The 22,337-nt window shown below is 52.2% G+C and overlaps 9 protein-coding genes across 9 annotated transcripts; 3 read left to right on the top strand and 6 right to left on the bottom strand.

The window, feature by feature from the left end:
* Window positions 1-378: 378 nt before the first annotated feature.
* ASPBRDRAFT_74057 (putative nucleoside hydrolase) lies at window positions 379-2,412 on the bottom strand (the record flags this gene model as incomplete). The annotated part of the gene is made up of 6 exons (XM_067629239.1): window positions 1,948-2,412; window positions 1,751-1,854; window positions 1,527-1,696; window positions 1,434-1,468; window positions 1,071-1,367; window positions 379-1,002 (listed from the first exon to the last, which is right to left on the bottom strand). Exons 1-6 carry the CDS (start codon window positions 1,981-1,983, stop codon window positions 379-381), a joined length of 1,266 nt encoding a protein of 421 aa, XP_067481032.1. The 5' UTR covers window positions 1,984-2,412.
* Window positions 2,413-4,348: 1,936 nt separating this feature from the next.
* ASPBRDRAFT_516784 (uncharacterized protein) lies at window positions 4,349-6,270 on the top strand. Its single transcript, XM_067626774.1, has 2 exons — window positions 4,349-4,558; window positions 4,634-6,270. Exon 2 carries the CDS (start codon window positions 4,643-4,645, stop codon window positions 5,831-5,833), a length of 1,191 nt encoding a protein of 396 aa, XP_067481033.1. The 5' UTR covers window positions 4,349-4,558; window positions 4,634-4,642; the 3' UTR covers window positions 5,834-6,270.
* Window positions 6,271-7,425: 1,155 nt separating this feature from the next.
* ASPBRDRAFT_121572 (protein ERV29) lies at window positions 7,426-8,692 on the top strand (the record flags this gene model as incomplete). Its single annotated transcript, XM_067617439.1, has 5 exons — window positions 7,426-7,592; window positions 7,722-7,834; window positions 7,933-8,426; window positions 8,484-8,548; window positions 8,620-8,692. 5 exons carry the CDS (start codon window positions 7,426-7,428, stop codon window positions 8,690-8,692), a joined length of 912 nt encoding a protein of 303 aa, XP_067481034.1.
* Window positions 8,693-10,224: 1,532 nt separating this feature from the next.
* ASPBRDRAFT_53890 (uncharacterized protein) lies at window positions 10,225-11,433 on the bottom strand (the record flags this gene model as incomplete). The annotated part of the gene is made up of 1 exon (XM_067627137.1): window positions 10,225-11,433. One exon carries the CDS (start codon window positions 11,431-11,433, stop codon window positions 10,225-10,227), a length of 1,209 nt encoding a protein of 402 aa, XP_067481035.1.
* A 690-nt stretch (window positions 11,434-12,123) lies between these two features.
* On the bottom strand, window positions 12,124-12,646 carry ASPBRDRAFT_516806 (uncharacterized protein). The gene has a single exon (XM_067626775.1). It carries the CDS (start codon window positions 12,563-12,565, stop codon window positions 12,299-12,301), a length of 267 nt encoding a protein of 88 aa, XP_067481036.1. The 5' UTR covers window positions 12,566-12,646; the 3' UTR covers window positions 12,124-12,298.
* Window positions 12,647-13,761: 1,115 nt separating this feature from the next.
* Window positions 13,762-14,129, bottom strand: ASPBRDRAFT_194700 (U6 snRNA-associated Sm-like protein LSm8; the record flags this gene model as incomplete). The annotated part of the gene is made up of 2 exons (XM_067620785.1): window positions 13,762-14,033; window positions 14,105-14,129. The coding sequence occupies 2 exons, from the start codon at window positions 14,127-14,129 to the stop codon at window positions 13,762-13,764; spliced, it is 297 nt and encodes a 98-aa protein (XP_067481037.1).
* Window positions 14,130-14,860: 731 nt separating this feature from the next.
* Window positions 14,861-16,283, bottom strand: ASPBRDRAFT_194701 (putative proline-rich, actin-associated protein Vrp1; the record flags this gene model as incomplete). The annotated part of the gene is made up of 2 exons (XM_067620786.1): window positions 14,861-16,111; window positions 16,167-16,283. The coding sequence occupies 2 exons, from the start codon at window positions 16,281-16,283 to the stop codon at window positions 14,861-14,863; spliced, it is 1,368 nt and encodes a 455-aa protein (XP_067481038.1).
* A 374-nt stretch (window positions 16,284-16,657) lies between these two features.
* On the top strand, window positions 16,658-17,962 carry ASPBRDRAFT_121530 (uncharacterized protein; the record flags this gene model as incomplete). The annotated part of the gene is made up of 1 exon (XM_067617435.1): window positions 16,658-17,962. One exon carries the CDS (start codon window positions 16,658-16,660, stop codon window positions 17,960-17,962), a length of 1,305 nt encoding a protein of 434 aa, XP_067481039.1.
* A 278-nt stretch (window positions 17,963-18,240) lies between these two features.
* ASPBRDRAFT_122481 (uncharacterized protein) lies at window positions 18,241-21,807 on the bottom strand (the record flags this gene model as incomplete). The annotated part of the gene is made up of 9 exons (XM_067617520.1): window positions 18,241-18,503; window positions 18,565-18,758; window positions 18,833-19,010; window positions 19,090-19,160; window positions 19,728-19,879; window positions 19,936-20,389; window positions 20,443-20,978; window positions 21,033-21,139; window positions 21,198-21,807. 9 exons carry the CDS (start codon window positions 21,805-21,807, stop codon window positions 18,241-18,243), a joined length of 2,565 nt encoding a protein of 854 aa, XP_067481040.1.
* Between the last annotated feature and the right edge of the window lie 530 nt (window positions 21,808-22,337).

Below are 22,337 nucleotides of genomic sequence, written 5' to 3' on the forward strand. Positions count from 1 at the left end.
GATGATCCGAAGCGATTTAGTAAGATGAGACGGCCGCTTGGTGCAACCGCTGAGGTAGCACCTCACTACACGGTTGTTTCTTGGCTGGATACTAGCGCACGTGGAGATACTTGACCCCCCCATGGCGTTGAATAATTGACTCTAGGAATAGCCTGGTGCGCACTGGCTGGTCCCAGACAGGAAGGTCCGTCACGTTGACTAACCCCCCAACAGCTTTGAATTCCAACAGACTAACGCTAGTTACAGGATATATTTCCGCTTTACTGAAATGGTAATAATCGGACATCTATGGGGCATGATGCTGCAAAACTTATCCATCCACGGTACACCCAAGTGAAAGCTCAGTGGTGAACGTATTTTCAGTTACGCGGCACCACCTCAAGTAAACAGTCTTTGGAGAAGCACCTCACCGAAGGTGTTTTCCACCGGTGAGCTATCCATTCTCCAAACGCGGTTTCCAGCTCTCAGGCTGAGCCACAAGCCGTGGTCACTTGCGCTCTCCTCCTCAGCGTCGATGCGATGCCGGTTTCGTCGGTCGACAACGCACAAGCCCCGTGTCCACTGACCGGTAGTCTCAATCCGAATATCTTCTGGTGACGTTGCTGAGGGTTTCCACCCGTCATCTTCAGCCGTCATTGCATACCAGACACATACAGGGTCGTGCAGACTAAGGTCCGCGGCATCGCCCACGTGCCCCGGATGCAGTCTCTCCAACGTACGGAAAGTATGAGCCATAAAGGCAGAGACCCATTCAGCTAAAGGCGATCCAGTCTCCAGAAGTGGCGTAATCATTTTCCGGAACTGGCCCTGCGTCACACCATGTCTCAGCGTAATATCAAGGGGAAAGGTGCGAAGAGTGAGCTGTTTGCTAAGGTTCGGAGGATATGCAGGGAGACTCGTCGCGGGCGGCAGAGTGCTTCTGGGAGAAGGGGACGTGAGAGCATAGACTCTTGCAGCAGCAACCGCGTCAGCGTAAGTGTTGAACTCTGCAGCTGGGGTAACCTAGTAGATGTCAGCATCTCGTGACTCTATCAATCTCCAGACGGTGTTGGGTTCAGGCCAGCGCGCACATTTCCAGGTTGGTTGACTGCTCCTCCCATCACCACCACTTCTTTGACTCGGAGGAAAGTTTCCGGGTCCGCAGCAGATGCCAGTGCAAGATTAGTAAGGGGACCAACGGCCACGAGAGTGACGGTATCAGGGTCATTCTCGCTCAAGACACGGAGAATCTCTTCGTGTGCGGGACGCTTGGAAGGAATGAATGAGCGATGGGCCGGATCCCCCTCTGGGACGGGCTTGATCTCGCGGGAATCAGCTGAAGGGTCGAAGAGATGCTCCCAAGCTTCTTTGGGAGTGAGGTGGGGATGCTGAGAATTCGCGTGTTAGCAGCCCTTGCAAGTTTTGTAGTCTGTAGCTCTGCGTGCTTCACGTACACTAGCATGAATACCCCCCAAACCATCCGTACCGTCTAGAGAAGGTCAGCATTGATGGACTTGCCAGCAAAGCTTGCTATTTTCGAAACTCACGGAAGTAATCTGCGAGCATCTTTTGGTCCTCCAAAGGATCCTGGGCACCCACAGCAACGATTGGGCGAGAAGCGCGGAGAGTACCAAAACCTTCCGGACGACCTTGCTCTCGACGCCATTTCATCTCCCGCTCCAGGATGTGGAACATGGAGACGACATTTCGCAGGCAGCTATCTTCGTGAGCATGGGGCCGCTCTATCAAGCAACGGACAGAACTAGCTCACCTTTTCACCTCGATGTTGCCGAAAGTAAGGGAAATTAGGAGAACCTCAACATCCTCAGGTTCGGCGGAAAATGCCAAAAGAAGGGCAAGAATATCATCAATACCCTGTTCAGACAATCAGCATAGGCTGTAGCTTGAAGCGACCTGGAGCAGAAGTGGAGCTCGGATAGGATCATTAATCGGAGAGATTCAACATACGGGATCGGTATCGATGATGATCTTTTTCGGTGCCATAACTACAGCTTGAGCTCGCGTGCCGAGTTTGCCTCTATCCAATCAAGTATATTGTTTTTCTGTGGTACAAATCAAGTCGGTTCTTGCGGGAAAATCTGCGATGACGCGGGCTTCGGGCGATGGAGGGGAAAGTGGGATGGTCTTGGCCGGCGTTATCTTCACTTCTCCACTTCCAGCTATCTGTCCGAGCAAAAATAGACACACGGACGGATACGCCATTAGTAATGCCGACTATTTAACAGAATAACTATCTATCTAGATCATTGACGATCTACTGAGCAACCGGAGGAAGGCATTGCTGCTTTCTGCTTTGCTTCAACATACTGTGGGATTGACATGGGACAAGGGTATATAACTAGTTCTCCTTGCAATAGACGTATGCATTTCGGGCGAAGTCGTTATCCCCGAAGCATAGGGAGTTGCATGAATAGTTACAGTGACCTCCTGAGATAGGCTAGCAGCATCAAGGCAGTTCTTTGTAGAGCTTCCCTTCTCCGAGAGGGGTCGGACTTTTGGGAGCAGACCTTTTGAGTAGTCCGTAGCGAGCTCGGATCATCTGCCCTTCCAGCATTGATGTCAGCAGGCGCCTGAATGTTTGTGTAACTCTTCCTGAACATCAATAGCCCAGGTTCTGACAGCCAGTCAGTCACTCTATCACGTCTGTTAATCAAAAGGCTTTTGTTCGCGGTTACATTTCTAATAGACCTCGTGGTTACTGCAAGGAGTCTAGAGCTTTGTACGCTATGCGTTGAATGCTCCAGCTTTTGAAACCTTCTATATGGCTCATAAGCCTGCTTCATTCAATACTATAGAACTGTGAACGGACCAAGAATATGCTACATGTAGTTACTCTTGTCCTTCTCGATACTCAAGGATACTAAACTGCTCTGAGCACAACGGAGGGACCTCCGGGGCCTGAGCCAAACCCGAGACGTGGCCTGTTCGGGAGCCGGTATTACCCCCGTAAAGTTACTGCGAGGTACACCCGTTACTGTGCCTGTCATAGTGTAACTGTAACTGCCGATTCTCCCGACATAAAAGTTGTTTTGTTGCAGGGCTAGTCTAGCAACTTAATTTGTCTGGTGATTCGATTGCTCTGCCCACCCCTGGTGGACTATTTACAAACCTATCAGCAACTACCGCTGAGCTAGTAGCCCGGGGTCGTGGAATCTTCATTCGAGGACGGAATCTTCCGTCGACTCGTCTAGACGCCCGTCAGACAGGGGAAAGATATGATATTGCAGCGTGCAATGGTCGAACCAGCGTTGAAGATGTGGAAGATCTTCCCACCCCGCGTAATCTCCCTGCTTGGATAGTGTCCTCCACCCTAATTTCAATCCATACATACACTTATAGTGGCCTAATAACCGTTAGATTGACGATATTAACATTAATGCGTTAGCCTTCGCTGTTGTTAGTGTGAATGGTCAGTGTGGTATGTGGTGTCATAACTGTTATGGAGTGACAAAAGGTTCAAAGACCGCCTTAGGTCTAATTACAGTCAAGTCGATACAAGGATATGGTGCCTTGTTGGATCTTGAAATGCGCCACAAGCATGTCAGCAGCCCCTGACTTGATTTAATCAAAAGATAACAATTATGCAACGAAAGAAATCTACCGGGGAAGCCTATCAGTTAATTCCACAGACTCTGAAATGAGAGTCCCATCGTCAATGGTGATGTTGATCTCCAGTGGATCTCAAGTCAATGGCTGAAGACAGACAGGCAGCCAGTATTACGGATACGAACCCTGACTGCCATGAAGTGACTGCGATACTGCGTAGATACAGTACCACCACCACGGCCATCACTGTCCTCTCCTCTTCCCGCTGTAATTTATTATTCACGGACGGACACTAAGATGGTAGTTCATGACAACCCCTTCATCTTTCTCCAGACCGTGTCCTCTTCCACTTCCGTCCTCCTCTTTTCTTCTCTTTCTCTCTCCCAACCCTTCTCTTTCTCACCTTCCTCCTATCCACCTATTGTCACCAATCCCCGTTTCTCTGGTTGACGGGTGCCTCGATGCCCGCTTGGTGATTCTAGGTATCCGTTATTCCCTTACCTCATCCCGACTCTCGCTACCAGTACCTTTCCTCGCCGCAAAGCGCTTGTCGGAACCTCTGAACCAACTCCCGACTCTGAGGTCATAGGCAACGCGCTCAATTGCCTGCAAGCTATCAACTGGATTGCAGAGCGGTAGCTTCTTCTGCTTTCTGGCTTCATCACGACACGAGTTACAGCTCCAAGTGGTATTAGCATTCGAGGTTCACGAGGCAATCTGGCCTTTCTACGCGACTGGCCTGCCCTTTTCCCCTTGTCTTCCAACCACCCTTCTGTTGCCTCGCATCGGCGACGACTCGATGATTAGAGGTTAAGAAGAGGATCTGCGGAAGCTTGCTCTATACTTTCTTCTTTTCCCCTTGTATTTTCTTTTTTCTTCTCCTTTCTCGCCAAGTGTCGTCACGCGCCTGGCTATTAGACAACTTCAGAACGTTCGGTCATCGATTGAAGTTGCCTCTTATATTTGAAACATTATAACGATATTTGCTACGTCCGTCAAGTTTATTTTAAATGTATGTTTGGGGCCCCAGCACCACCTCCCCTAAATGTTCCGTGATCCGCAGACTGACAATTATTATGTGTCATAGCTCTTAACGATGATGAACCCCTACATCAGTTGGGCTCTCCTGCTTGTCGTGGCAGGTGGCCTGGGCTGGTACTACAATGGCCCGAACCCCAAGCACAAGACCCTTATAAAGCCCGTCGCGGAGAAGACGGAGCCTGCGCCGGCCGCAAAGAAGCCAAAGCGCAAGACTAAGAAGTCCCCAGAACCTACACCCGCCCCTAGCAAGCCGGTTGAGGAGAAGCCCGCAGCCCAGCCTACTGCTTCGAAGTCTGACGAGGCGGATGAGGAGATCGACAAGAAGGAAATGGCCAAGCGTTTTGCCGCCGTGAAGAACGGAACTTCCGTGCAGTCTAGTGGCAGCGCCAGCACCGGTGGTAGCAAGTCTCAGAAGAAGAAGAAGACCAAGGCCGCTCAGGTTGAGAACGGCGAGCGCTCTACCTCTCGTGTCTCTACTCGCACCTCGTCCACCACCGGAGCCGATGCCGATGATGACCTCTCCCCCGCTGGCTCTCCCATGGTCAACGCCACCCCTGGCTCCGCTGGATACGTTTCGGATATGCTTGAAGAGCCCGCTCCGGGCGCGTCGGTTCTCCGCGTCACCGGTGCTGTGCCCTCGGATGCCCCCAAGAAGCAGAAGCCCCAGTCCTTCAAGCAGGTTGAGACCAAGAAGCAGCGTCAGCAGCGGTTGAAGAACGAGGCCCGCAAGCAGCAGGTCCAGGAGGCTGAGGAGCAGAGACGTAAATTGCTCGAGAAGCAGCTCCACATGGCTCGCGAAGCTGAACGCCGTGAGGCGGGCATCAAGCCTGCTGCTGCCCCGGCCAACGCTTGGCAGAACAAGGCTGCTCCCGCAGTCACCAACGGCACCCCCAAGGTGGCCCCCGCCCCGAAGGTGGAATTGTTGGACACCTTCGAGTCCGAAACCCCCGTCGCTCAGGCCGCCCCCAAGAAGGAATGGGACACTGGTCTTCCTTCCGAGGAGGAGCAGATGCGCATTCTTGGCGTCCAGGACCAGTGGACCACCGTGTCCAGCAAGAAGACTAAGAAGAAGGGAGGTAAGACTGACGAGAGCGAGGCTAGCGCTTCTGAAAGCCAGCCCGCTCCTGTTGTTGCTGCCCCCACCCCTGTTGAGGAGCCCAAGGTGAAGGTGACGCCCACTTACCTTCCCGATATCCTTCGTTCGAATGTCAAGGGCCACCCTCTGGACTCCGACTGGGCTGCTTGAACTCCTCCATAGATCAGACAGAAACGAAGCTAGCTCAGAGAGGCATGCTTGTCTGTGATTCATTCAGGACCCCCGTATATCCTGAATTGTATTTATTACTCATGGCTTTGGCGTTTGGGGCACTCCATTATACCAAAAACGTACCATGTATTCTGGCGAGTTGCTCTGTTCTGACCGTGAGATTCAGCGGTGGCAGAAACGCAACGACTTGACTGAAGAAACACCCAAAAGCCCGCAACACAAAAAAAAAAAAGAGATCTCATGTATTATTTCGTCGTTATGCTCGGTTGATCTTATTCTTCTTATTATTTTAGTCTTTGGATTCTCCTTATTTTTTCGCTCTTCTGTGTCTTTTTCTCCTAAATATTTGTGATATTGCTTATTGGCTCGGAGGATTGCCCCTTTTGCAGCCCGGCACTGTACTCGGCCCATGCACTCTGGGGTTTCCTCCTTTTATGGAACTGACAGATGGCAAGTTTGGGTCGCCTCCAAATTGGCAACACTTGCCAACATTTCCTGATGTGTCTTACCTACTATTTCGAATTACCTCTTTAGTACTCTAGCGCCATGGCGACCGAGTTGGCGAGAAATAGCATGACTGGCTGTGGATGTGATATCAGTGCAAGCGTGGATGGTTTCTTTTGTCTATAGGGGCCACTTGGCATCTTATGTGTTTCTATTTTAACCTTCTTCGCTTCTTGATGCTGTAGCTGTGGGGTTCTATTTCATTCTTAGCACCATAAGTAGGTGACTACAATCTAGTTCTCCTTTATTTCGCAAGGGTCCTGGCAGGATCTTTTTTTAGGCATTATGCTCCTTTCTGTCCAGTTTGAGTGTGCCAGATTGTATGGTTCCTGTTTCACAATGATCGGGTTTCAGACGCCGGATCCTCCGCCGAACGACGACTTAAATTTCGGTCCCTGTTGGACTGTGGGGGGCTATGTCCGACCGGACTCCGCTGCATAGGTTTTGTTCAGATTGGGGGTGGTGTAAGCCCGCAACCGAGGAGGTTGAGAAGAAGTCGGCAACTAGAGCTATCTGTAAGCTTCAAGATGTGAGGGAGAGAGGGAATTCGGGGAAGAATGAGGAGAGCGAGAGAGAGATCTCCGAAGCTGGGCAGATCTGGCACAATGGACATGCTTGAAGAACTAAGGGGAGATCATGGCGTCACGGGCCAGGGTCGAACCTCCCGGGCTGGGGACCGCACCATGCCTGTCCCGGCTTAGTGTCGAGTTCCGGTCATCGTGGCCTGAACGGCAGTCACGGGCCTTCCTCTCACATCACCGCGGAGGTGCTGCAATCATCCATCTTCAACTCCTCTTCTGTGCGTGCCTCACTCTTCTTCTTCCTCTACTCCTCTTTCCCTCCTCTATATTTAACCCTTTGGTTTCTGGCAATTCGATTGCTCTGCCATCCCTCCTGCCACTCCTCCCTGCCGCGAGATCCTAAGCTCGCCACCTAATCTCTCGGCTCCCGCCCGACCCTTGTTTGTTGTCCCTTATTCGGCCTAGTTGCGGAGGGTTCAATTCGTCCCTCTCCCACTCTTGCGGTCGCTTCACTCTCCTTATCCTTCAGCTCCATCCATCCTCGCCATGGCACAAATCCGTGGCACTGCAGGCTACAATTTCGGCCACCAGAACCCCTTTGGGGGTCCTGGTCGCGTAGAGGCAACGAGCGACCCGAGTCCCCTGGATGCTGTCCGCGAACAGACGAGCAAAATTGAGGACTGGCTGGACACCATGTCCGACCCTGTCAAGCCGTATGTGAGCCCTCAGAACTCTTCTGACTCTCATTACTTTGGTTCAGCCTCCGTGCTGAAGAGGCGTGCTTGATCGTTCGCATGCGGGAAAGGACTTGTCACTGACACCGTGGCTTCTTTGCTGTCCAGGTATCTGCCAGCCATTGGTCGCTTTCTGATCGTGGTCACCTTTATTGAGGACAGTCTACGCATGATCACCCAATGGAATGATCAGCTCCTGTATCTTCGTGATTACCGGAAGAGTAAGCATGGCTTTGGTCCCGTCCGTCCTATATCCGGCCTCACCCGCCGTGGGGCCGGATCGCAGATCGACTCTAACTTGGGCTTTGTCGCATAACAGTTCCCTGGGGCATCACGCATACCTTCCTTATCGTCAACATGATCGCCATGGCAGCTTGCTCGTTCATGGTCATTGCTCGTAGACACACGGAGTACGCCGTTGGCGGTCTCTTGGCTGTCGTCATCGTTCAGGGTCTCGGATACGGACTGATTTTCGACCTCAACTTCTTCCTCCGCAACCTGAGTGTCGTCGGTGGCTTGCTCATGGTTCTCTCCGACTCGTGGGTGCGCAAAAAGTTCGTTCCCGCCGGCCTTCCCCAGCTTGACGAGAAGGATCGCAAGATGTACGTCCAGTTCGCTGGTCGTGTGCTGCTGATCTTCCTCTTCATCGGATTCGTCTTCTCCGGCCAGTGGAGTCTCTGGCGCATTATTGTCAGTCTGTTCGGCTTCGTCGCGTGCGTCATGGTCATTGTTGGATTCAAGGCCAAGTGGAGTGCGATCATGCTGGTTGTGTTGTTGAGTGTGTTTAACGTCCTGGTCAACAACTTCTGGACTGTATGTTCGCCCCATAACAGGAAACTTTGTGCGGCGCAGTAGCTGACATCACTTTAGCTTCACCCCCACCACCCTCACAAGGATTTCGCCAAGTACGACTTCTTCCAGATCCTGTCCATTGTGTAAGCATCCTTTCACTATCTCTTAACGAATCGTCAAGAAACACCAGCTAACTGAAATGCGCTTGCTACAGCGGAGGTCTTCTACTCCTGGTCAACATGGGTCCCGGCCAATTGAGTATGGACGAGAAGAAGAAGGTCTACTAAGGAAAACACAAACACCATACAAAACCATTGAGTGCTGGGCATGTGATATGATATTCCCGGGCCATGGAACAGGACCCAATATATGAAACCCTTGTTCTACCTTGTTACTCATTTTGCTCTTTTGCTCTTTACCACTTTTTTTTGGGACAGAGAAAACAATCTATTGTCCAGTCATACCACTATGTTATAAGCAAAGCAACCCTACTACTACTACGAACATATCCGAGTTAAAAATCATAGCATCATCTCATTGTCTCATCCAAAAATGTATCTTTTTCTCCGTCCGCCTTCTTCCTTGGCCACCTAACTAGTTAGCTAGCTAGCTACATACCTACCCACACCTGCCATTGACCTCAGCATGCTTAAGAGAATGCACGACATTCCTACTTACCTTGTTTCATTTCCCATAACTGTATATCGAGGAATGAGAATACATAGTAATACAGGGTGAATAGCCATTTTAATCAAACTAAGTGAGTAGTAGTAAGTAATAGTAAATACCTCCAATCAAGTTAAAACTTCCCCCTTCGTTCTAGTTCTTTGTGTCCTGTCACTGGTAATAGATACAAGAGCATAAATATAAATAAATCAATAGTAGAGTCACTAGTGTATACTGTAGATAGGGTATGTACGGAGTAGGTGGGTGGTGATCTGAACTCGTTCCTTCCTTCTTAGGTAACTAAATACTAGAAGAAGATATGTGACATGATTTGTGATTTACGTTGTTTCCTTCCTGATTGGGTATTTTGTTTAGACGATGACATACTTACTTTACTCAGTAGGTATATTATTCTCTACAACTGCATTGTGGTTACGTTACAACCTTGATAAAAACCAATCCATATGCAAAGCGATCTAAGTATGTGGTATTAAAACAAAGTAGTATACATACAAGAAGGGTAAAGGTGAGGTCGGATAATAAGAGATGCGAACGAAGTGCAAGAGTGAAAGTGAGGGACAGAACTCGACGGATCAAGAAGGCTCAAAGCAAAGCAACGATATAGGAAATAGAGGAAACCAGACTAGGGATAGTACTCTGCGCAGAGGAATCGGGAACATACACACACAATGTCAAAACCAAGCAATAGTAGCGATGATGCAGTCAGTAAAAAGGATAGTGATTCAGTTGGATGATGATGATGATGATGTGAACAGTCTTTCATGGCCCGATGTGGGAGGTAGAACAATGAAGGATTATGTGTTTGTTGGCCCAGCCATGCATACACACGTAGGTGAACTCCCATGCTGTTCAGTATGATGCAACGAGTAATATCTGCCATGGAATGGGTCAAGGGCATCAAAACGGAACGCTTTTTAGCTGCTGCCAACGCCGAACCATACACACAAAGAACAAACCAACAGGAAAATAAAAAGGAATCCAACAGAAAGGGGGTATTTCTGCTACCCAAGGAGCAACAAGAGAAGTAAACGAAAAGAGCAAAGCAGGCTTCCATGATTCAACAATGCACAAAGACGGAGGAACGATGACATGTTCTGAGGCAAGTCGGATAGGCGGAAACGGATCTTTACGGTCATATATCCATACTCCAACGCCAAGGTCGGAGACGTTCGAGATGACCTAATCCGATATCGTCAGGCGAGTCATTGATTTCCAAATGCAACAATTGAACCTTGTTGTTGTCACGTTGCAAGGTAGATAGGGCTTGTGAGATCGTTGGAGGGAAATGTTTACCGCTATCTTGAGTTGCTTTGGAGACCGGCCGTGACGTCGGGGTCCCGGGCTGATGCAAGGAGACCCGCGGAGACTCCACCTCGGTATCACCGGGCGATGACAGAGTTGAACATGAATCGGAGCGCGAGCGGAACGATGGGGATATTACGAAGTTGGTCTCATCCCGTCCGAACATCATTCTGGGCGATGAGGGCGGGGAGAACTCGTCGTCTCCTTCCGAGTCGTCCACGGCTCTCGGATCGTACCAGCCGTCGGGGGCCATGCGAAGCGGGGAAGGCTTAGAGGCATTCTTCTTTTCGGGAGGTTGGGTGGCTAGGGGAGGGAGCTGCTGGGCAGGGTTGACGGGCTTCTTGACATTTCGGTCACCGTCTACGCGTTGTCCGCTTGGGTCATTGCTGCGGACAGTATCCCCCGAACGCTCTTTGCCAGCCATCACTCGAGCACTGGGCGGGGGTTGTAGCATCCACCGGGTTTCGGCGCGGCTCTTGGGCCCACTGACGATGGGAGGATGAAGGTCGTTGACTGGGGGCACACGGGCAATATAGTACTTGCTGGAGGAGCCAGCATCTGCCTTGCCGCGACCCGACAGTCCGACCGAGGAACCCTTGACCTCCACATCCTGACCCCATAATGGCTCGTCCTCGCGCTGATATCGCATGCGGTTCCACCGATCGCCCAACGGATGCTTCAGACTGCTCTTATCCTTCTTGTTCGCCGAATTCCCCCCGCGACTCACATCCTGTGTGGAGTCCGCCGATATGCCGGTATTCCACGAGTCGGTTCGGCGATGTGCGTTCCGGTGACCACCTCGTCTCGCGGGAGGACCGGGACCGAGAGCGATTTCCTCGGCCCATCCTGGGTTGGTACTAAAGGCAGTGGGTTGTGCTAGCGGTTTCGGCTGGTCGGTGACGGTCGCTTCTATCTTATCCTTCTCACGTTGCGATCGGACGGCTTCCTTTTTGCGCTTGTGGCGGTCTAGGGAGTTGGCACAGGGGGTGCAGGTGGCGTAGTAGAATACAGCGGATTGAACGCCACGGTAGAGCCACATTCTGGCCTGGCCACCAAAATCGGACGAAGGAGGTTGGGAGGAGAGGGGAGAGAGTAAGGGAGGAAGGAGGAGTGAGGAGGGAGGGAGGGAGGGAGGGAGAGATCGAGAGGGAGAGGGAGAGGACGACGGGCTACCACGGACTAGCCTAACGATGCCAGCGGGAAGACGAGGGAAATCCTAGCGCTTAGAAAGACCAATTGACCCCGGGGTATAGACAAGAGTGTCGGGACGGTCGCAACAACATGAAGGGCGCGCGGAACCGGAGGGGGAAGGAGGGCACAGTAGTTGATAGCGGAGAGGCAGTCAGAAGTGGCGGTCGCCCAGCGACCGGAGGAAGATTGGCGTCAGATAATGGGGGAGGAGGAGGGGGATGGTTGCAGCTGAAAAGCGGTCTGGACGAGGAAATTGATGACAGTAGAAGAGATGATGATGATGATAAAAAGTGGAAGCAGAAGCAAAAGAACAGGAACAAGAGAAGGAGGAGGGAGGAGGAGAGGGGAGGGGAGAAAGAATAGGAAGCAAGAGAGAGGGAGAGGATGAGTAGTAAGAGAGGATAATACGGGGGGGAGGGAGGGAGGAAGGAGAGGATGGGACGCCGAGCAGGTAACAGCCAGCGCCAGCGAGAGAGGATCAGGGGAAAACCGAGGCGATGAACAACTGCACTGCAAACTGAACTGCACTTGAGAACGGTCGGGTTTGGGCCGCACTTGGCAAGGGCGGGGCGGGCGGCAGAGAAAACGGGGCAGGATGTCACATTTACATTTCTCTTTCTTGATCTTTTATTATGTACTATCCAAGGTGAAAAGAATTAAGTAGAAAGTATATTGGTTGTGTTCGTATTGGAAAGTCCCTGGCTGGGAAGTCTCTATACAAATCTACTCTCTCTCTCCACCTGCAAAGGAAAAAGATGTAGTAAATAAATGAAGGCAAGGAATTGGAAAATCTCACGAGGGGGAAAATCTAAAACTAAAACCAAAACTAAAACTAAGCCAACCCAAACCAAATCCATCTCCCAACCAGCCCCTGGAAAAGGAACGGGGAAAGCATATCCGAAAACGGCCAGCGTCAGATCCCTCCTGATACGAATCTCATCGAACCGACCCGGATGGATGGAGTCGGGGACGCGTTGCATTGTCACCCGGATTCATTTTAATCACTTGGTTAGTTAACTAACTAGTTAACTACTTGGTGTGCACAGGGCAGTGCAATGCAGTCTGCGGTGGCATAAGTAATAGAATGTATCTAGATGTCTGAGGTATAAGAATAGATAGGTGCTGCCTGCTATGCGACTGTATGTATATGCCACTTGCTGCATGGTAATTAGTTATTTCAATGGTGTGCATGCAACATGGCCACAAAGCATCCATCAGATCAGGTGATGAAGTGACTGACTAACGCAATAATAAGATCTTTCTCAGATTGATTAGTGATGATATTGTATTATCATGGTTCAATGGTCAACTTATGTCCTTTTCCTATCCTTCTCCCCTTCTCTCCCTCTCCACAGTCCACACAACCCCCTGCGGTCCCTGTCCAGGGCTGATCACCTTGCATATCACCATATTCCATGTCAACCGCTGCCCTGAACGTCCCGCGTCTTCAATCACATCGGCTGGAAACTGCCGTCCAATGAATCCCTGCCGCGCAGGGAGTGTTGGATAGTATCTTCCCCCTCCTTTCCCAGTAACGGTTCCTTCAGCCATCCCAATGCCTTGTCTGTGTCAGTCCCAAAACTTTCCTTTTCTATTCATTCCCTTTCCTTGATTCCATGCAATTCCCAAACGCAAGAACTCCGGTCGAGCCGCTAAATTTGGCCCCGACATCACATCAGATGAGCGCCCTGTTGAGCCCATGCGCATCCCACTTGTAGCTCTCTCTCTCTCTCTTTCTTCTCTCTTTCTCAGCTCATGAGAAGGATCCCCGCCCGACGACGCACCGATCATGTCCACGGATCACCGGGTACCGACCAATCCCCCCCTGTAAATCTGTCGCGCGCGCGTAGCTTTCTTGTTTCCTTTCTTTCTCTCGTCTCCATATTCACATCCCCCGCCTAGTCGGCACTGGCACTGACACTGACACGCGCTTACTGCCCCTCCTCCCCTTTAATCGACGAACGAAGAACCTCCACAAAGAGAGAGGAGGGGGTCCGCCTGACCCATTATACACATTAGCCACCAATGATTACGCTGAAACTCGTCCAACTCCCCCCATCGTACAACATAAAACGCTCATCCTTTTTTTCCTTTCTTCTTGCTGCGAGAAAAAAAAATAAATACCCCTTGTCACGTAGATAATCATTCGAAACACCGCTTCCCCGGTTCAGTTTTTTCATGCGTTCTTGGTGCCTTTGACCACTTCTCCCCTAACCTTTGTCCAGTCAATGTCGTTGTCAATGGCTTCGTCAACCTCTCCACATAATACGACGTTGTCGCCTCGGATTAGATACAAGCCGTGTTCGATCTGAGAGCTGGGTTCCGGGTCGTCGGGGGTGCGGATGATACGCTCGATCGTGTCCAGGAGAACCAGGTTCGTTAGCTGGTCGGTGGAGAGTAATGTCCCCAGCAGGGTCCGTCCGTCAACCGTCAGGATGCATACTTTCTCTATAGAGACAGGTAAGAACATGTTAGCACTGTCCGAGGGACTATAAACCCTTGTGAACGGAAAAACTTACTATTAATGTAAGAGTGAAGAGACATGATGATCACAAGTGTGAGGGCGAAGCACTATTTGAAGCACCAATATCCCAACGGAAAAACAAGCCAAAGCAGCGAAAATCGCAACACCACCCAACGTCCACAATCCTACTTGTTTCGTAGAAAAGGCAGACAATCCGGAGAATAATCCTAGTCCCGTAGCAAAGCGAACACACTCGTGCACTAGGTTCGAAGCTAGTAGCTTGACTCGCAGCAAATACTTCGTTCCGATCCGTCAAGCTCGAGGGAATCTGCTCACTAAGTTCCGAGGTCGACCAGCTGTTCTGTACAAAAGGTGAGTCGTGTAAAGGGATGCGCTAATCGGAAGGGACAAGGTATATAGGCGAGGAGGAGAAAAACAGCAGCGAGGTCTGGCCGGGGATGTTGTGATTGCGGCGGCGTGCTTCTCCGGATCCTCACAGCTTCCATGCGGCGGGCCAAATCACGTGATATAGCTGTCCCGTGCTGCACGTTGGCGATCACATTTAGTGATGGATCAGATAAAAGAAGCTTCGAACGTTCTACATATACTTCCCGAAGAAGTCGAGCTGATATAGTTCGGTAAATAGTCCTGATTTGCTTATAAAGCATGCAGGTTGTAATGCAATGACCTGAAGACCAATCTTCATTCCTTGAACACCCTACGATCACTAACAATATGGTGATTTGTTAAGCAAATCCACAAGCCTGGAGAAAGGTACTAATCTACCATGTGTATCGCTGCAACACGCCATTCACCCAGCCAATGCGCTCAGATCCAATGGCACACTGCTGCCTCGTCCAGCCCGATACCGCCTGGTACCTCCCACAAATGGTCGAGGCTTCGGCAATAAGCCTTCGCTCTGGAACTTGAACCGGTGATCGTCCACCGGCATGATGCCATGTCCGCCTGGACTGCGAGGGCTTAATCCCGGTGACGGCCCGCCGTTGCTGAGGGTATAGGCGCTCGGGTCCAGGGTAGAACGGTCTGGCTGATGAGGTGGAGGAGGTGCTATGGCAGACGACAGAGGTGATGGCCGCGACAGTGGCTCGCTGGGAGGGGCGACGGGGGGAGCACTGGGGGGAGGCGGAGGAGGTGCTGCAGGGGCCGAGGCCGCTGGTGGAGGAGGGGGTGGTGGCGCGTGTCCGAGAGCATTTCTGGCAGCTTGTACGGCGATGGATGCAGCAGCGGTGCCGTTCGGCGGTTGTGGAGCAGACGCACCGGGAGGGGGAGGGGGAGGAGGTGTAGAGCGTGCCGGCGCTGGGGGAGGTCGGGGAGCAGAAGCCGCCGGAGGAGGTGGTGGGGGTGCACCTGGACTAGCTGATGGGGGTGGAGGTGGAGGTGGAGGAGCAGGAGCAGAGGGTTTTCGTGTAGATACTGGAGGCGGCGGCGGGCCTTTAGCGGAGCCGGGCAATGGTGGCGGTGCGCGTGGGGGAGCGTCAGGGGCGGATCTGCTGGACGCAGTCGAAACCGTCGATGACGGCCTGGAAGCCGGTCTTGGGGGCGGTTTGCGGAGGTTTGCAACCAACGGGTTCACTGGAGGAGCAGGAGGTGATTCTGTCGCAGGAGGGCGCGGCGGAGGCCGAGCACCTGGCGGTTTGGGAGCGGACATAGCAGGGGGCGGGGGAGCGCTCCGCGAACCATCCGCATCTGATCGATATGGAGAGTCCCGATTAGCTCCGGTGTCAACGCCTCCCCGACTGCGCAACTTGGGCATGCCTCCAGCAAAGAGGCCCCCAAGTTGAGGCGCCGCCGGGGCGCCCGCCACTGTATCGCCTCCTGAGCCAGTATCGCTGTTGCTTCGTAGCCTGTTCGCTGCCTGTGCCGGAGGGACGGGTGGTGCAAGACCGGTCGGAGGCTTCGCCATGCCCGGAATTGGCGGAGCGCTTGGAATGGCAGGACCAGAAGACTTCGCTCCTCCACCAGAGACCATGGGTGCCGACCTGTCGTTGGTGACGGTCTTCTTCAACTTTGCGCCTTTGTGGATGTCGGAAAGTAGTGCGCCCTATACAAGGCATTAGCAGTCGACTACTTGCCTAGCCTGACAGACAAGAGCTTACCCGGCCCTTAGCATCTGAACCAGAGGGTCTGCTGGGCAGATTTCCCGCGGGGGGAGGAGGCGGGGGAGGACCTCCCATCCCTCCGGGCGGCGGCGGCGGCGGCGGAGGGGGAGGCATGATGTTTGTAGACGGTGAGGTATGACGCTTGTTATCGGAAGGGGGTAATGAATGGGTAGATGATCACGAAGGGATCTAATCTGCTGGAGCTGGCTGGATCATTTGAGGCCTGCTGTTCTTTGAAGAGCGGGTGGTGCTGGAAAGAAAGCAGCTGCCTACGGGGCGATGCTGATGGAGGAGAAGCAGGAGAGTTCCAGAGAGACGGACGTCAGGTCGATGGACGCCAGACGGCCGTTCCTGGACGACCCGCTTTTTGGTGGCGGCAGTAAGTCAGTCGTGCCCTCGCCGCCTTGCGCATCTCCCCCAGTCTTTCTCTGGCCCCGTCAAGTAGTTTTCCTTCACCACCACGATCACCACTACCAACCGCAACAACCATGCTCCCCACAAAAGGCATTGCCCTCAGGGGCCACAAGAGCTCTCGGCCGCAAGCTGTAACCTGCCAGATTTGTCAATTATCCGCTCCTCCCGCGCCCATCCATCGATCCGTACGATCCTATGCATCCAGTCCGTTAACCCGGAATGCGCGCCCAGGCCAATTGCGACCCCAGAGAAGCCCAAGAAGCTCTTGGATCCCGACTACATACGCTCCTATCCCTAGAAGATTTGACTCTTCCAAAACTGGCCACCCCACACCAGCGGACTTCGAAGAAGCCGTGGATCAGATCGCCCACGAATGTGCCGAGCTCCGGGCAACTGACTCTGTGCCCGCCAACGACAAGGTCGTGAAATTGCTACAACAATGCCAGCGAATTGCAGAAGCCATGGTGCACCCGGAACAGGACACCGGCAAGAGCCAGCAACCGGACGAGATCTCATCCCTCCTAGACCTGGAGGAAGGGAAGAACGTCGCTACCCGGAAACAAAAGCAACAAACCACCACCACCACCACCACCACACTGCCCCGAAAGACGCCCGAACAGATCATTGATCAGCTCTGCAAATCGGTCCACAACCTCTTGACGGACGAGAAAGTGTTCATCTCCCCCGAAGCCCTGACCTGTTACACCAAGATCCACGCCATGCTCAAACGTCCCGACCACTTCCCGGAGATCTTCCATCTATACGCGAACAAGCCAGTCCCCGAGGAGAACAGCTCCCCTGTTCGATATCACAAGGCCAAACCCAAGAGCATCAACAGCTCCGTGCCCGTCGAGCTCGCGGACATGGCTCTCGACGTCGCTATCGCCCAGCGCAATCTCTCCCTAGTGTTGGCCATTATCGACACCACCTTTAGCACCCCGGCGTTCCGTCGCGCCAAGGTCTTCAAGAGGGCGGCTGTCCCGTTGGGTGGAATCGCTGCTGCCCCTGCGGCTTGCTATACCCTTGCTTCGTGGGCCTCGACACTGCAGAACACGATGGACCCGAGCACAGCGACGGGGATTGCGTTCGCAGCGGGTCTGGCATACGTTGGAGGAGTCACGTCGGTTGGAGTCCTGGCCATCACGACGGCAAATGACCAGATGGAGCGTGTTACCTGGCAACCAGGTGTGCCGCTGCGGCATCGTTGGGCCCGTGAAGAGGAGCGGGCGGCTTTCGACAAGGTTGCGCTTGCATGGGGATTCAAGGATATCTACATGCGAGGAGAAGAGGAGGGAGAAGAGTGGGAGAGTCTCCGAGAATTCATTGGCATGAGGGGAATGATTCTGGACCGGACGGAGTTGATGCCCGGAATGCAATGATACGATAACTCCCCCTGCTGTATTTACTGTACCATACTACTGCCTACAATAGACACCTACACTTACACCTACACCCAATTATCCTTTCCCCAAGAGCAACAAAAGCACAAAATAGAGACCAAAACCCAGGATCACATTTCTCGAATCCACACCATAAGTAGCTAAACTATGATACGAATTCCCGAATCAAAAACATAACCCCATAATCCCAGTCCCTAAAATAACCCCAGCGTGACACATAAACTTTTTCTTTTTAAAGAGAAAGAAAAGCGACCCGCTTAGTACAGACGCTTGGGAGGAGACATGGTAGCCTTAAGGACAAGGCTACCAACGTTCTGCCAACCCTTCTTAAGCAGAGAGACGAGGTAGTTGATGGCCAGCATGGTGTTGGCGACGAGCTCGTCCTCAGTCATGCCAACGTTGCCGACGGCAACACCGAGGCAGAGAACCTTCTTAAGCTGGAACTTGATGGTGGACTTGACCTCGTTGACCTTGTTGGCCATGTCCTCGGCGTGAGAGACGGGGGTAGGGAATTTACCGGCTGATCGTTAATTAGTATCGCATAAGGAGAAAGATATTATGGAAAGGAAGTATATGCTTACCCTTGGAGAGACCAGGACCCAAGAGACGGGGAATCTGCTTGATGAGGGTGTCGGAAGCAAGGAAAGCATCGTACTTGCGAGCAAGCTTCTTGATGAGCTTCTTGTTCTTGTTCAGCTTCTTCAGGTCATCGGCGGACATGGCGTCGATGCCGTGGTGCTTGGCACGGTCGAGATCGTGCTGGTCACCAAGAACACTATATCCGTTTATTAGTTTCCTTGTCCTATTCCTATTCTCTCCCTTCGGGATAATTCGCAGATGGTATCATACCAGATGGTCATGTTGGGACGGGGGACGGTAGGCAGCTTGATGGTACCAGAGAAACGCTTGTCACGCTGGGGGTCGTAGTTCTTCAGACCGATCTGAAGCTCGACGGTCTCGAGGAAGTTCCTCTTCTTCTCATTCTGAGAGTAGTTGAGCAGCTGCTCGATGTTCTGGCGCACTCCGGCTGTTTTACAGTTAGTCTTCTGTCATCAAAATACATATCCACACATTTTATTCGGGGATAAGAGGTAGATGTATCATACCGACTGTGATCTTAGACATGGTGCTGACAGTCTTCCAAAAGAACTTGAAATCCTTATGGTGTGGCTCTGCGCTGAATATCGGGTCAAGAGATCAAAAGAGGGAAGAAGAAATTCAAGCCCGGCGCCGCACTTGCGAGGGCCGCGAGAAATTCCGTTACTCCGCTTTGTGTGTGGATGGGTCTAGCGGGTTTGGGTTTAGTGCTGCCCTAATTTGCACTTGCTGAGTCAGGTGCATAACATTGGTGGTTGTGCATGCGGGCCGTTGTGAACCATCATATCTTTACTACTTGAAGGTCTGGATAGTCGATGGATAGCTAGTCATTGCTTTTTAGGTATATTAGTCGAATCAATTTATTTCTGCTTAGCTCTGGCTTACTTAGCGACGGAAATATACCTTCCAATACAGGTAGATTCGTTACGTAGTCGCTGTGCATATTATGGTAAGCCGAGGATAGAAGATGCGCCTCATCTACTCCGTACTGTCATTGTAGAGTATCATGATCATTCCCTAGTTATAGTCTAGCAATTATCTAAACCTGAACGCTAACGCTAACTCCCACTTTACCTTTCCTTCTATCCACACCGGGAAGCATTGTTATACCCGTAAGAAATTTTCATCCTACCGGCGTAGCACTCACAACTTCGCCAGAATTTGTGCCTGCTCATTTTGACTCACCAAGCCAGCTTCAATAGCCTTGATCTGCAGGGCCAAAAACTTGGAATAGATCCGGCACAAGGCAAGGTTTCCGCCCATGTACCAGAACCCAGGGTGTCCGCTGGGGCGCCACATCTATAGAGAAACTGGTTAGTGATAACAACTACTCAGCAGATGGAAAGAGTACGTACCGCGTTGATTTCACCTTCCTCATCTAGATCCCAGACATCGCGACATCGATCTGCAACCCGGTCGCCTAGGACTTTCCGTACCGTTGTGCGCATATTATCGTATCCAGTTGCGAGAACCACGATGTCGGCAGGCAAGTCTGACCCGTCCTTCAGGACGAGGCCCGATTCTGTAAAGTGAGAGATACCTTCCGGACTACGCTTGACCTTTATCTGGCCCGAGGCGATGAGCGGGCTGCAGCCGACATCAATGTAGTATCCGCCGCCGCGAGTCATATATATACGGCCAAGACCAGCACCGTTGACGCCAAAATCCAGTGCGAAACCAGCCTTTTCCAGGCCGCTGAGGAGTTCTTGCTCGGCATGCGCCACGCGCTTGGTGAAGTGTTCGCCCAGGGCAAATTGGACCGCGAAAGGAAGACATTCATGCAGCAGGTCGGCTTCTTCGGTGGGAGGTCTGCAAGGGTGAGTAGGGGGTGCGAAATCGGAGACAGATAAACTTGGACGTACCCGTGATCTTCGTGTTGGCCCTCATGCATCATGAAGATACCCTTCTCCACGGTAATGACATAGGTCCCGCGTCGTTGCAGCATAGTCACCTGTGCACCATTCTCGCAGAAGTTCTGCGCAATGTCATGGCCGCTGTTGCCAGTACCGACTACAACAACCCTTTTGCCTGCTACATCGTGGTGGGATGCATCGTTGTGCTGGCTGCCGTGGTATACTGTGCCCTTGAACTCTGACTGGTTGGGGAAGCTGGGAACCAAGGGCTCGCCTGAGTGACCGGTGCACCAGATTAGGTGACGTGGGTGCAGCGTTCGCTCACTTCCATCACCGCGGACGAGGACCACGGTCCACTGCTTCTGGGCGTCATCGTAGTCGGCTGATTTAATGGAGGTTTGAAGCCAAACGTTCAACTCCATGATCAGGGCATAAGCCTCGAACCAGTCGCCTAGTTTGTCCTTGGGGGTAAATTGAGGCCAGTTCTTCGGGAAGGGGAGGTAGGCCATATGGGTGAATTCTGCAGGGTCATGGGTCACGAGGGTCTATACACAGGTCAGATGGCGAGTCAAATCATACGTATAGAGAGTGGAGCTCACTCTGTAGCGCTTCCGCCAGTTATCTCCAATACGTTCGTTTCGGTCGACGATGAGATGCGAAATCCCGAGAGAATTGAGCCGAGCGCCCATATTGAGACCTGCCTGGCCTAAAGAATTACCAGTCAGCTTGTTTTTTACTGTAGTGGAAAGGTAAGGTCTGCATACCAGCTCCAATGATAAGGGTCGTAGGGTCTTCTTCCTTGAATTCGATTGTCTTCTGGCGTCGCTCCAGCCAGTTGCCCTGGCTTAGTCCACCGGGCATCGACTCAGTGGTTCCTTCTGCTCTTCTGACGCCCAAAGGTTCCTCAAATTTCTTCAACTCCTGCAGAGTTGTATACATCGCATATGCCTTCCACTCTCCTGCATCGTTCTGCGTCAGATGAATGACCCCAGAGCCACGTCCAACACTAGTCTCGAAGAAGATGATGGAGTTTATCCAGCTCAGTCCCTCCACGGGGCTTTCCATCCGGGGCTGGAACTTGCCCTCGTGCTGCAGACGCAGGGCAGAAAGGCCCGCGCGAGGCTGATTGGCAGCCAGGAACTCTTGGATCTTTGCGCATCCCTGGATGGTACGAAAGTCCCAGCCCAATGCGAGCATGTCCCTCCACCAGGAGTCCTCATGGAAGAGTCCTGCCAGCTGCGAATACTTCCCCGTGGCGAGAAGGACTTCCAGGTCGGTGATCCATCGCTGAGCAATAGCTCGCGGATCTAGCGGACCGATGGAGGATGGTGTCTTGGGGAGTCGGATCACGTAGTTGTTCTGAGCAAGAGACATGGCGGGACGGAATTCAATGTCACTGTATCTCCGTAGAAGTTGACGAGAGATGGACCGTTGGGGCGAGAGGATCAAGTTGAAGATGTATGAGGCTATGAGCCCCTCGTTGTATAAATACCCCGAGCTCTCCACTCGAGACCCATAATTCTATCGCCCGCCCGGAGGAAGTAGCAGGTGGACATGCTCCGAGCCATGATGCAGTGGACCGCAAAGAAGTCCGGGGATGATGGGTCATATTGAGACCTCGCCTCGAGTCCCACTGGTGTATGGGCGTATTTCGTGGCAGTCCCGAGTGGAGTGTTGAGCAGCAGCAGCAGTTGTCAGTTGTCACTGATAGGAATCCATCGTGGCTGTCGATCCTTCAACATCCATTTTAGTCTGGGCCAGGCGATCGTGCAGCGCTTAAATTGTCCAAATCGGTAAATTATCCAGAGTCGACAGGATGCATCTACCGGGCCTCGGCACTCTTACCCCGCATAGCCTGGATGTCTTCCATCGCCATCCTGATGAAGTTATACTCGGTCTTCGCT

Source organism: Aspergillus brasiliensis, assembly GCF_001889945.1.
Source record: "Aspergillus brasiliensis CBS 101740 unplaced genomic scaffold ASPBRscaffold_4, whole genome shotgun sequence".
Lineage (NCBI taxonomy): Eukaryota > Fungi > Ascomycota > Eurotiomycetes > Eurotiales > Aspergillaceae > Aspergillus > Aspergillus brasiliensis.

Bases quoted from the DNA above. Each gene is read 5' to 3' on its own strand.
- ASPBRDRAFT_516784 (XM_067626774.1), top strand. From the start codon at position 4,643: ATGATGAACCCCTACATCAGTTGGGCTCTCCTGCTTGTCGTGGCAGGT.
- ASPBRDRAFT_516806 (XM_067626775.1), bottom strand. From the start codon at position 12,565: ATGCAACGCGTCCCCGACTCCATCCATCCGGGTCGGTTCGATGAGATT.